The sequence below is a fragment of the Chaetodon trifascialis genome, chromosome 15 (assembly GCF_039877785.1).
Source record: "Chaetodon trifascialis isolate fChaTrf1 chromosome 15, fChaTrf1.hap1, whole genome shotgun sequence".
NCBI classification, from domain to species: Eukaryota; Metazoa; Chordata; class Actinopteri; order Chaetodontiformes; family Chaetodontidae; genus Chaetodon; species Chaetodon trifascialis.
The window spans coordinates 21,786,522-21,798,595 of NC_092070.1; the positions used below are offsets into that span (position 1 = coordinate 21,786,522).

Genomic DNA, 12,074 nt, shown 5'->3' on the forward strand with positions numbered 1-12,074 from the left:
GATGACCTACGTTTTTGTTTTTGGAAAACGCTGGCAATGAACACTGGTGCAGTCATGTGTTGCTGTCAGCACATGTATCTGGACATTTGTCTGGTCTTTATTGCTCTCTCGCATGTCTTATCTGATAACACCACAGGGGAACACCAGAGTCAGAACATTTGAAATGCTTATGTTTCTGGTCAATCGCATCTTGCGTTTAAAATATTTTTACACCTTAATGAGATGTGGCCAGGAAAGAAAAGGTGATGAGCTGATTATTTGTCTGCTTTTCTTTTGACTGTAGGAGTGACAACAGCAGCCACCACACATAGTGTCACCAGTGATGGAGGAACGAGCACTGAGACACCAACCACTGGTCCAGTTTCTGACACGACTGTAACTTCAACCTCAGGTTCAAGCAGCGACAGCACAACCAGCACTTTTACACCCTCACCACCGTCCACCACAGAGCAGTTCACAACCTCAGTATCAACTGCAACTACAGAATCTACAACTATGAAACCATCAACCACTCCTACAACCACAGTCACCACCAGCAGCTCAACTGACTCTCCATCACCTTCACCCAGTACCACAACTGCCACACCTCCTCCAAGTACACCGACCACACAACCAACCACCGACACAACTACAAGTACACCGACCACACACCCAGGTGAGAGGGAATTCAGTGAGGACTGTAAGTTAAAGCTGCACTGGGTTATTTGACCAGTTTGCAGGTTGCACAGGCCAAAAAATAAATGATCAATAATCCCAATTTTTACTTTATCTTCAGATTCACATTATTCTCACAGGCAGGTGAGATGCTTGTGAATGCAGTCCTTTCTGGTGGTTGATTTTGAAAAATAGATGCTAGAAATAAATGAAGAAAGTGTTTTTTTTAAATTGTACCAGTTATTAAAATACTACACAGTGATACATTTGACAACAATAGGTCAATAAGTGGAAAACGCTGCAGACAATATGAAAGCCTTGCTGGTCGTTAATATGCAGCAAATGTATAGATTTTCATTGGCATAATTACAGATTGATCATTTTGACTCTTGCAACTTTAGCACGAAAATGTGCAGCATGCATATAATCATAGTGACACTGTTGGACACTGATGATGGCTGTGTTCTCTGTTTAAATGTCCTTTGATTGATTTTTATCTGTGTTTTGATGTTCCTTTGCCACGTTGCAGAAACCACCACTACCAACCCACCTGTTACAACAGCGCCACCCACCATCGTCACCATCCCGTTCATAGGTTCGTACCTTTCTCCAAAGTGTTGGAGTGTGCGGTTGCCCATGAAATTGTCATTGTAGAAATTATTGGTTGGAATTAAATCCTGCTCACACAAAGACCCACACTGCTAGTGGTAATTGTTTTGTGTCTTTCATTTTTCTTCCATCTGTCATCAGAGTGTCCTGCTGTCCCGTGCCCAGCTGACAGCATTTGTCTTGAAGGCGTTTGCCAGTGTCGCTCTGGTACCTTCCTGCAGGATGGCCACTGTGTACCTGGTAAGAACATAAGATGAAACAGTTACAACAGGTTGGTGTTGGTCAGACTTTTGCCTTATTTTCTCCTCTCGTCTTCTTCACTCAGCTCAAGTGTTCCCAGGTGAGCTTCATTTCACCAACCGGGAGTTTAAAGTGGAGATGAGTGACAGGACCTCAGAAATATTTCGGAAAACGGCACATGAAATCTCAGCAGCGGTGGGTTGTGAGCTCACAAAGCACATTGAAACGTTAAAATAAATGCTCCTCTCTAAGACATTAAACTCCATGATTATTCTGTGTCATAGCTCTATGAAGCTCTCAAAGATGTGCCTGGGTACCAGAGGTCTGAGGTTGTCCGACTTGAGTGAGTGTTTTCTCTTTCTCTGCTGCAGAAAAATATCCCACATGTCACAAAAGTTAGATTTTTCTTTCTTTGTAACTATTTGGTGCTTTTGTATAATTCTCTAGAGAAGGAAGTGTGAGAGCAACCGTAAACAACATCTTTGAAAACACCAATACCAGTGAAGATGATGTTAAAGACTTAATTGAAACGGCTATAAACAAGTCCTCTGACACAGGTGGAGTGTTGTCTGGTGCTAGTTTTACACGTAAGTTCTGCTTTTGGCTTTTAATTTTGTCTTTTTTCTCATATTCTCAAGTTTTTCTCATATTCCAGTTTTATATCCTCTCTGTCTTAGCTGAAAACCTGTGTGATGTGGAGCCATTACCTTGTGACTCCATCTCTGCAAAATGTACTCATGAAAATGGCCGGGCTCGTTGTTCCTGCAAAACTGGCTACATCCCCACCATGTACTCAAACACCATCTGCCGCGGTAAGTACGACTGTTTAACAATCTTTACCTCCTTTACCAAGAAGCAGAGCAGACCACACTCCAGGTGTCAATGTTATGTCTTTTACAGTCAAAAATGTGTAATCTTGGAAAAGTCCTGCTGCCATAACACTATAAACCACTAAAGTCTCATGTATGGAGCAAAAGAGCTGATGACCCAAGTTTTCCCAGCTGATCTACAGTTGAGAGAGCTTTAACAAAACCTCCTTATCCTCAGTGAAAAACTTGGTGTGTGAGAACGAGGGGGAGAAGCAACAGGGAGCGAGACTCAGAGACGAGGTCAAGAGCTGTGGCCTTTTCTCCGTGCCGACCCTTGGCACCGACTTCATTTATCTCTGTAATTTATTTCTTTTTAACGGGGTTGTTTCCCTGGAAACACGTGGAGGAATCACAACTTTCTCTCTCTCTGGAGAGTCGTGACCAAGGAGATCAGCTATAAGAAGAGCTGATAAATAAGTGCTGCATACCGTTCCTTTGTAACATAATGTGCACTTATGTGCTGGTTTGTAATGGTCATCATGGAGCCTCCGTATGAAGAGGCTCTCATTGTGCTCATGTTTTCATGACATGTGCAACCAGGCGAACCGTAAGTCTCCATCCACCGTGATGGAGTCTGAAACTGTAGCCTCTTATTCTTATTTCAGTCTCTGTGAAAAACACTGTGTGTTTAAATGATTGTTTCCCTTTGCAGGGTGTCCAAGTGGACAGGAGCCAGATGGAGACAAGTGCAAGTCGTGAGTGCACACATTTTAATTTTGTTAACAGGCTCAGGTTTGTATGTGGGGTGTTGCGTGTGTGGTGCACATGATGTGAAGTTGGCTCCCCCGTGTGGATTCAGAGTTAAACTCCATTAACATGCGACAGGACAGCCCTGAAATCTTAATTCCATCATGTTTAACTGCTCTGTTTTGTCCTGCAGGTGTAAATTTGGATATGGTGGCTTCAACTGTAACGATTGTGAGTAACAGCAGTATTTCAAAGGCAAAAAACGATGCTGCAGCAGTGATGTGCTGACCCATGAAGGTCTAAATATGTTTCTGTGTGTGTTTACAGCGTCTCTGCTGGCAGTGGTGGTCGTCTCCTGTGTACTGGGAGGAATTCTTCTCATCCTGGTCCTGGCTGTGATCAGTTACCATGGCTGGTAAGGTCCTCACAACTTTACCAACATTAACACTGACTTGCTTTGAGTCATTCTGTATAAATCCAACTCATACAGCAGCTCTCTGGAAGAAATGCATGTTTGCATTTGAGCCACATTAGCCCGGTAAATATCACTCTGGCTGTTTGCAGGTCAGAAGATGTAAAATTTAAGTAAAATTTTCATTGAAAAGTGATTTTTGAAGTGTTGTTTCAGTATCTTAATGCCTATATTTCAATGTGTATTTGTAGCCTGAATGTCTAAAAAGCTCAATTTTCAACCAAATGAATTCTTCAGGGCGTTAAAGGATGAGGCTGGCGGTATTCAGTATTTTTCTTAATATTTGTCATCAAATTCCATGAAAAGGCCAAAACCGACAATGTGTGAATGTGTTTTTCAGTACTTTCCAGCATCTCTGTTCTTTCTGTGGCAGTTCATAGTGAATAATAATCTGATGATGCTAGCTTAGCTGCGTTGTCCAAAATCAAAGAAATATACACATGAAAACATTTTTCACTGGGTTTCATTTCAGTTTTGAATAGTTTTGGGAGATCAATGGAGCTCTATGATCCAGAGGAATGAGCTATATCAGACTTTGGGTACAAGCGCAGAACTTCTTTGTAAGATCAATTCATTGTTGGATTTGAAAAGGAAAATAGAAAAATGTTGTATCCCTGTTGTCTGTACATCAGGAGGAGATACTCCAAGAGAAAGCCAGACGACAGCAGCAGTCCATACTCCATAGGTGAGTCCTGGCCCGCTGGTGTCAACCCCATCTCCCGTGCCACCACTAAATGGAATTCAACTCGTTCGATGGAGATGAGAGAAGCGGCCTACACCGATGTCCTGGGGGACAGAACGCAACAAACCAACAGCGCAGTGAGTTACCACATGTTCTCCCGTCGTCTCTGTCGCCTAAATTACTTCCCACTAATCCTCAGACTCAGTCATGCGTCGTGTCGACCGTCCACTAAATCAGTTTGTTCAATGTTGCCCCGCCATCTTGCATCCAGATCGCATCTGCTGATTAACCTTAAACCCACCCAGTAAGCGTGTATGTGACCATTCGCAGGTGAAAAATCTTGACACTTCAACCAGCAAATCAACAAATCCGTGCTCACCGTGCAGATGACCATCTAGTGTGATTTCAGATCACAGATTAAATGCCTTAATGACATGTTTTCAATCCAATGCCCACCAGTATGTTGAACCCAGTCATGCTAGCATGTAGCCCCCCCCATGCTCCTGCTTTGCCTGACTCCCAGTGTGTTGCTTTAGGGGTTTCATCTGAAGCAGAAAGGATGGAAAAAGGTAAAGCATGGCTTTGCTTTTAGCTTTTGATTTTCCTCGATTCCCCTTCTGATTGTGTAGGCCGGCCACATGAGAATCGTGGTGACAGTGTTTTCGGGTGATGGGAAGCTGGATTGTTGTGGAAAGCCGTCTGCTTTCATCTTCATGTTAAATCGAGTGTTTGACAGTTGGAAGAAGATCAGCCAATGCTAGTTTAGGAGTGACTATGATTAATTTTCAGTACACATTGGTGACTGTGGTTACTTGTGTGTGTGTGTGTGTGTGTGTGTGTGTGTGTGTGTGTGTGTGTGTGTGTGTGTGTGTGTGTGTGTGTGTGTGTGTGTGTGTGTGTGTGTGTGTGTTTGTGTGTGTGCTTGCCTTTTGTGGGTGTTTATGTGTGAAGTCCCCACATCTGAGAGACACTAATACACTGCTTCCACTGACATTTCAGACGGGATCATATGATCTCAGCACGGAGGGAATGAGGACCTCCAAAGGTAAAAATACATCCCGCTACTCCTACCTGGTTCAAGGCCACGAGAACCCGTACTACTTAGGAGATGAGAAGTCAAACTGAAAGCATCGGGCCACCGGGGGATGGAAGCCATGCAGGAAGGAGGGACATGGGATCAAAAAGAAGTTACCCATTTGGTCTACAGGCACATTTCCTGAGCAGGACCAGGTTATTTCAACACGTTTGAACTTGCATGGATTAAATCACAAAGACAAACAGAAACCAAAGAGATTCATTCATACGAGCAAAAACATTTGAGCAATTTGTTTAAAGTGAGGTTGTGTGCATCATGTCTGTTCTTTGCGAAGAACTAAATGGTGCTAATTATAACCAGTAGATGTCACCATTGCTCAGTATAATTATCCTCCTGTTTTTGTAAGTATGTTTGACTTTTTTGTGCTTTAAAGAAATCATTGTAGTCTTTAAAATGAAGCGTCTTACATTGCTAATTGCACTGAAGTGTGAAGTTTACCACCAGTTTTCCTCTCAAATCAAAATTGAGTGTGGGTTTTCAGGGACAGCGAAATATTTTTCTTATGGGTGTGATTATTTAAAAAAATATATAAATTAATTAATCTTGAATGACCAAAGGGGCTGGATCCCTGGTTTGAGGTTTTTCAAAAGGGATTTGTATTGTAGCTGAGTACTCTTTGTGTGTTGAAGCTGCACTTGCAGAATGTGCCTCTTTAATGGTCTGTTTGACAAATATGAAACATGCAGAGCTGGTGATAAAGCCTGCCTCTGGATGTGCCAATTGCCTATTGAATGCATTTCTTTTGAAAGCTCTTACATATATATGTATCCTTAATCTCTGAGACAGTGCACTATTTTATAAGTGTGTAAAGGTTTTCTAAATAATGGATCTTTGGGCAGAGTGTGTGTGTGTGCATGTGAGTGCAATGGAAATAAATTAATTTACACACTGTTCTTGTTTCTCATCATTGGTGGGTCTATCAGTATAACTGCGCTACATAAGTACTTCAACAGCTTTATTGCCCCATGATTCAGACTTTTTTGCATGTGTGAGTCTTTTACATCCACTTTGTGTCACTAATCATCGTCTTTTTAGAGTAGGATATCTGAAGAGTTAAAGGTGACCACTGATGCTCCACAGACAGTTCTGCTGGACTAATATGGCTGCCAAACAGAGCTGCCAGAGAAAAAGCGCCCTGAAGCTGCAGTAAAAATAAGGATTCGAGAGAGCTCATCTACTCAACCGGTTAGTTTCAGGTTGTCTTTAACATGGGAGATATGGCCAGAACTTTGGTTTAAAACATTCAACAAATGCACTAACACTAGAGATAGCTCCTGAAGTTAGCATGCTAGCCCATTTGTTGCCCACTGCTAACTGAGCTCACGAGCTAATGGCAGCTAGTAGCTATAGCATTAGATAGCTACAGCAAAGGGTGCAGCTAGCAGCAGTTAGCGGCTACGCTGGTGAGACGCCGCCCCCTATTTGTTTGGATCAACCTTCGACAGGTCGCTGATTCTTCCACAAAATGAACTTAAAGATGATTTTGAGTTTTTTTGTAATGTCTGACAGACAGTTTGACCTGCCTGGCGTCTAATTTACCTCAAACATGACTAATATCACCATGTGGGATAACAGACTGAACATGTTTTTGTCTGTGAATGACTTTGAAATAAAAAAAAAAAATGAAAGTATTAGTTCCTGTATAGCCTGTAGGACACTTATGGTCATTTTTGTATTTTGTCACCTTTAGTGAATGAGCCCAGTTTGTGGCAAAGGGAACAATGTATATTAGTGGGGTCTTTGGGACCCCAAACAGGAAGGAAGTAAAGTCAGTGCTGAGGATTAAAGGTCTCCTGTGGAGTTTTTAACCTCTAGCTGAGCTATGGAGCTGATTTCTTCGACTGGACAGGCACACAAGGACGAGGTTTCACAGTGCACAGCCCCACCAATGGTGTCACACTATTACACTGACCAACAGGTGGCGCTGACCTGCCGAGATACACCTGCAAATGCAGAGAAGAAGACTGCAAGCCAGATGACATGGATGACCACAGTGGTGAATTTGAAGTACTTCAGTCTTAAATGAGCTTTTTAAATGTTTAATGAGGATTGAAATACATAACAGCAGATTAGTGAGACCTTAAGGACGTGCTGTTTGAGTGAGTAACACTGAATATAAACATAAATACAAGCATAACTCGAAGTCCACAAGGCCCCTTTTCATTTCAGTCAATCTGTCCTGTGACTCTTCTTGAATTCAGTGTGTCTGGAAATCATCGCAGAGTTCAACATTCATTTGCTGTATTGCTTTAGCAAACACCACGCTCTCATTCAAACTGAATAATGGCACTGGTGCAGTTCATTCTGCAGATCACAGCAGCAGCAGAAGGATTTTGGGCCTACATGAACGGCCACATGAATCACAGTGTTAATGAGATTATTCTTAGAGGTGGGGTTGATGTTGCATTTTACACAGAAATACTGCACCTCCCTGCCTGCTCTGCAGCACTTTGTCACGCTGAGTGATGAAGTGTTTGAAGGCCTTGGAAGTTTTAAGTTGGTGTTTGTGTAAAACTTGCCGGTGCGCTGCTGTGGCATTAGACTCCAGGAGGCTGCTCCTTACAGGCTCTTAAAAGTTGGGATTTGGTTTACTGGGAGGCTAAATCTGGCTTTGCCAGGCCTTAATCTTGGGCACTGGGTCACTGGAGCACACTGTGACTGGCATACAGGGGTACAAATCAAACACACATGTGGTGTGTTCATTTGTGTTTGCATGTACAGAGTAAATGTGTGTGTTCACTGTGTTTCATCCTGATCTGTAGCTCAAATCAGTGGCTGGAATTTAATACTCGTCTGTCTGTGAGTGAAATAACACAAATTAAAGAGTCACAGAGAGAGAGGACATGGTGTTTGACTTAAGTACATTCAGAGAATCTGGCTCAAGCTGCAGCGTGTGAGCTTTTTCACTCCTCTGCATGAATTAAAGTGGTGAAGCTGAGGCGTTGTGATGAAGATCATCACATTTCCGTTTATGGTATTTGAATAAATCACTTTGTGCCTTCAAAGATTTCTTGTTGTCTCAGTTTGGCTTGAAGCCTGCAGCTGCTGTGACGTTCTTCTGGCTTTTTCTTTCTTCTTCTGGATATTGATGCATTTGGTCAAAAGTATTGGGACAGATGGACTGACGCTCACTCATGTTCAATCAAACATTGTGACATGGAGCAGCTGAACATGTTGGATTAGGCCACTGGACCCATCTCATTTCATGTCGTAGGGTGATGGAGGTGTGTGCATTTTGGCTTTGGTGTACAAAATAGGAATATATTTTGAAAACCTTTTCTACCTTTATTGTTCCTCAGTGCGATACAGGCAAAATTTGTAAGCCTGACACTCTCTTAAAAGTTAGTGTGTAACATGAACCTGGTGGTAAAAACAAAGCAGCATTTCCAAAGTCCTTAGACATCAAATATATAAACAGAATTCCCCATTAACTTGAGCTACTCTGTCAACTTGATTTTTTCATTTGTAATGAACTCCCCTCTCTGTCAGCCAAGGCGGCGGTTCCAGTCTGTGCAGGAATGCATTGCATTTTCCCCGTTACCTGGTGTGCTGCAGCACATCCCATCAGCCCACAGGCTCAGCTGACTGATCGATGGACCACTTAGCAGCCGTGAGCTACACACATCCCCGTCATTTGACCTGCCGGAGCTGTGGGACTGGCCACGCAATCCAATAAGCATCGAACTGCTGAGACAAGCGAGCTGGACCACGGACTTGAGGAACTACCTCCTCCCTGAGAGGCTCGGGATCGGAGGAGGTGCAGATCACACACACTTATGGTGAGTGTTCAATCAGCTCCTCAATGACCTGCTAATTCCGGCTCTCATGGTAATACAGAAAGTGTCCACTGAAGACCACAACCCCAGACGGGAACCTCAAAATTCAAAATTAAAAGTAAAATACCTAAATTTTATACAACTTTTGGGCAGCAACACAGTGGGAAAAAGTCACAGTTGGTATATTTTGATGGTCTCTGGGGTCTCCTACCAGGAAAACCTCCAAAAGAATTCATCCAGGAGGCATCTGGAGCAGTTTTTCTTGTTGACATGCTGGGGATTTGGAGATACAGTATATTCTGAAATTACTCTTAAAGATGAATGAGCTGCTTATGATCAGTAAATCTGTCTAATCCTCCCTGGGAGCACCTGAGTTAACAACTACTCATGGCATGAAATTTAATGACGACAGTTTATTTGCAAGTTGATAAACGTAACAGAAATCCTGTTTGAGAATATTCCACCGGCGTGCTGCTTAGTTCTGGGACATCACGACCAAACAGCAGACAGACTGCAGCATATGAAGCAGTCTGAGGCGAAGCTCAGAGGCTTATTAACTGCAGCAGATGGAGACGATAGTTTGCAAACACTTAGGTTTACAATCAACCATCGCCAACAAAACAATCTAATAAATTCCTGCCAAAAGGCCCACAAAGGAAGCCGAAGCCACCTGCTCGGCCACTTTACTGCTGTGAATGAGTGGAAATACGCCTTCCTCCTCCTCCTCCTCAGCTTTCGCTCCCTCCCGTCTTCACACAGAAGGCTGTAATTCACTTCTGCTGATGCCGCTCTGCAGCAGCCACATAGCATTATGAAACATTTCCCAGCAGCCTTATAGAGCTTAAATAACACCTGCCAAGAAAAAAAACCTCCACAGTCCTCGTCAGCCTCAGAGCTGCTTGATAGAGTTCTACATAATGAAGGGGAAAGTCAGTGAAACTTTGCTTTCCAGTTTACATTTGCCAAAAAACTGTTTATTCAACTGTTTAGACGTAAAACCTTCATATATAAATAAAGGAAGTCAGTGACTGAACATTTGAAGAGGATTTTATTAGAGAGGAGGAGAATAAATGTGTTCGTGGTGACTTTAGCAATAGTTCAGTTGTTTGTTCATTGAACCAAATGAATGCCAAATACGAAACTTAAATTATCCTCATATGAAGTATCAGTGAATAGCTGCTATTTGTGATTGCAGACTTACAGCCTTTGGCAGAGTGTGAGGTTTGTGTCTCTTTGTTGTTGCTTTGTGTCTGTGGTCATTTTGTGTCTCATGCTAGTTGTATTTTTGTGGTCATTTTACACCTCATTGTGGTCGTTTTCGTGTCTTTTTGTTGTCATTTTCATCTCTTTGAGGTCATCTTTGGATGTCTTTATCATCATCATTGCATCTCCTGGTCGTTTTTGCATCTTTTGTGGTCATTTTGTGTCTCTTTGTAATCGGTTTTGTATCTTGTGACTATTATTGCATTTCTGTGATAATTTTTGTGTCTCTTTGTAGTCATTTTTGCATCTTTTTGGTAATTTTGCATTTTTTTTGGTCGTTTTTGTGTAGTCATTTTGTATCTGTAGTAGTTTTGAATCTGTTTGTAGTGACTGACTTTCCAACAAGACGTATTAAATTCCTTCATATAGAGGTTCTGATGCTGACAAGCCAGCTGCTTATCACCTTCTCACTCTGGCAGGGGGTGACACCAAGGTTGGCCAATCAGATTCCGTAATGGGGGTCATGCCACCTATATGGCCCCATCCTTGCTTGGTGGGATTACCTGATTTAAACGAAGGAACAAACTAAATGTTCCCAGAAATCTGAACTCTTCAAGCTTGTTTGTGATCCCTCACTTCCCTCTATCAGAGTGGATCTGTAACCTGATTGGCTACAACCTGATTTGTTATCCTCCTATCTCCCGTCATTATCTCAGACTGTGGGGGGGGGGAGCAGTCGGAGGCCTTGGAGGAGTCTGAGTGCCAGCAGATAATGCAGTGAAGGCCAGACAGACAATCATATCGATGCCTCTTGGAGGCTGAGAGAATGGTGAGAAAGTCGTGGCGCCAGGTGGACATTAGTCTAAGAGGACATTAAGCAAACAGCAACGATCACATGAAAGGGAGAACAGTAAATATGATTGCAGTTAATATCATGCAGAGAGGTGATACCTTCTCCTCTCTCTCTTAATCCTCCCTGCTTTCAGGTCGATCGGACCCATAAAAATCCACAAACATGGGGTGAACATGAGTGTTTCTACATGTCTGGTCACATCAGCAGCCTCAGTTATTTTTATTGTCCCTCTGTTCATTGTCATCCTCCACCCTTTGACTTTCCTACCTGTCACATCCATCTGCTTACTTGTGTCTCATTCTCCAATCACCTCCATCAGGATACACAACAGCCCCTTTTCTCTTCAGTGGAACCTGAATCTGAGTCTATGCTTGAATACACCTTTAACTCGCCCATTTCCTGTTAATCTCAGGATTCTTGGCTTCTTCTGTTTGGACCTAGAATCTTCAGTTTTGGCTCAGGCTGCTAATATTCATGACCGGCTCCTCCCTTCATACCGGACTCATATCTGGTCACTTCAGTGACTTTCCACGTTGTTCGTGTTGCTGTCTGTAATCTGCTAGAGTCAAGTCTCTTTAAACCAAAATGAACTAACCTGCATGCTGATATTTAATTTAGTTTTTTTTATCAGTCCTGTAAGCATTAATGTTGGACAGCGCCTGTATTTTTGGTGCACCAGCTGGCTTTTGTTCCTTCATGAGAAAATGAATTGTTTTTAGCATAAAGTCAGCGTATTTCAGCCATTGCTGCTTTGTTTTGTTTGCAGGATGAATAAGAGACGAGAAGTCAAAAGGACGGTCATGAAACAAAGTTAATGAGGCAGACATATTTCGCTACGGGCCATGTCTGGCTCTGCTGTGCTTTTAATAGGACGTAAATACATGGCTTCATCATTCTGTGATGCAGCAACGTTTTGTAGCACAACACATCTGC

The 12,074-nt window shown here is 42.6% G+C and overlaps 2 protein-coding genes and 1 long non-coding RNA gene across 3 annotated transcripts in view; 2 read left to right on the forward strand and 1 right to left on the reverse strand.

Annotated features, from left to right (window-relative positions):
* The window catches only part of asic2 (acid-sensing (proton-gated) ion channel 2), a 483,037-nt gene that overhangs the window by 108,971 nt on the left and 361,992 nt on the right, over positions 1 to 12,074 (reverse strand). The gene's annotated exons all lie outside the window — the stretch shown is intronic.
* Positions 1,162 to 4,700, forward strand: LOC139343733 (protein HEG-like). The gene is made up of 10 exons (XM_070981514.1): positions 1,162 to 1,249; positions 1,405 to 1,503; positions 1,589 to 1,698; positions 1,788 to 1,846; positions 1,951 to 2,090; positions 2,181 to 2,315; positions 3,025 to 3,067; positions 3,253 to 3,290; positions 3,387 to 3,474; positions 4,164 to 4,700. Exons 1-10 carry the CDS (start codon positions 1,162 to 1,164, stop codon positions 4,519 to 4,521), a joined length of 1,158 nt encoding a protein of 385 aa, XP_070837615.1. The 3' UTR covers positions 4,522 to 4,700.
* LOC139343767 (uncharacterized) lies at positions 4,971 to 5,765 on the forward strand. The gene is made up of 3 exons (XR_011603110.1): positions 4,971 to 5,073; positions 5,165 to 5,412; positions 5,495 to 5,765. It is a non-coding gene; the product is annotated as an uncharacterized lncRNA (long non-coding RNA).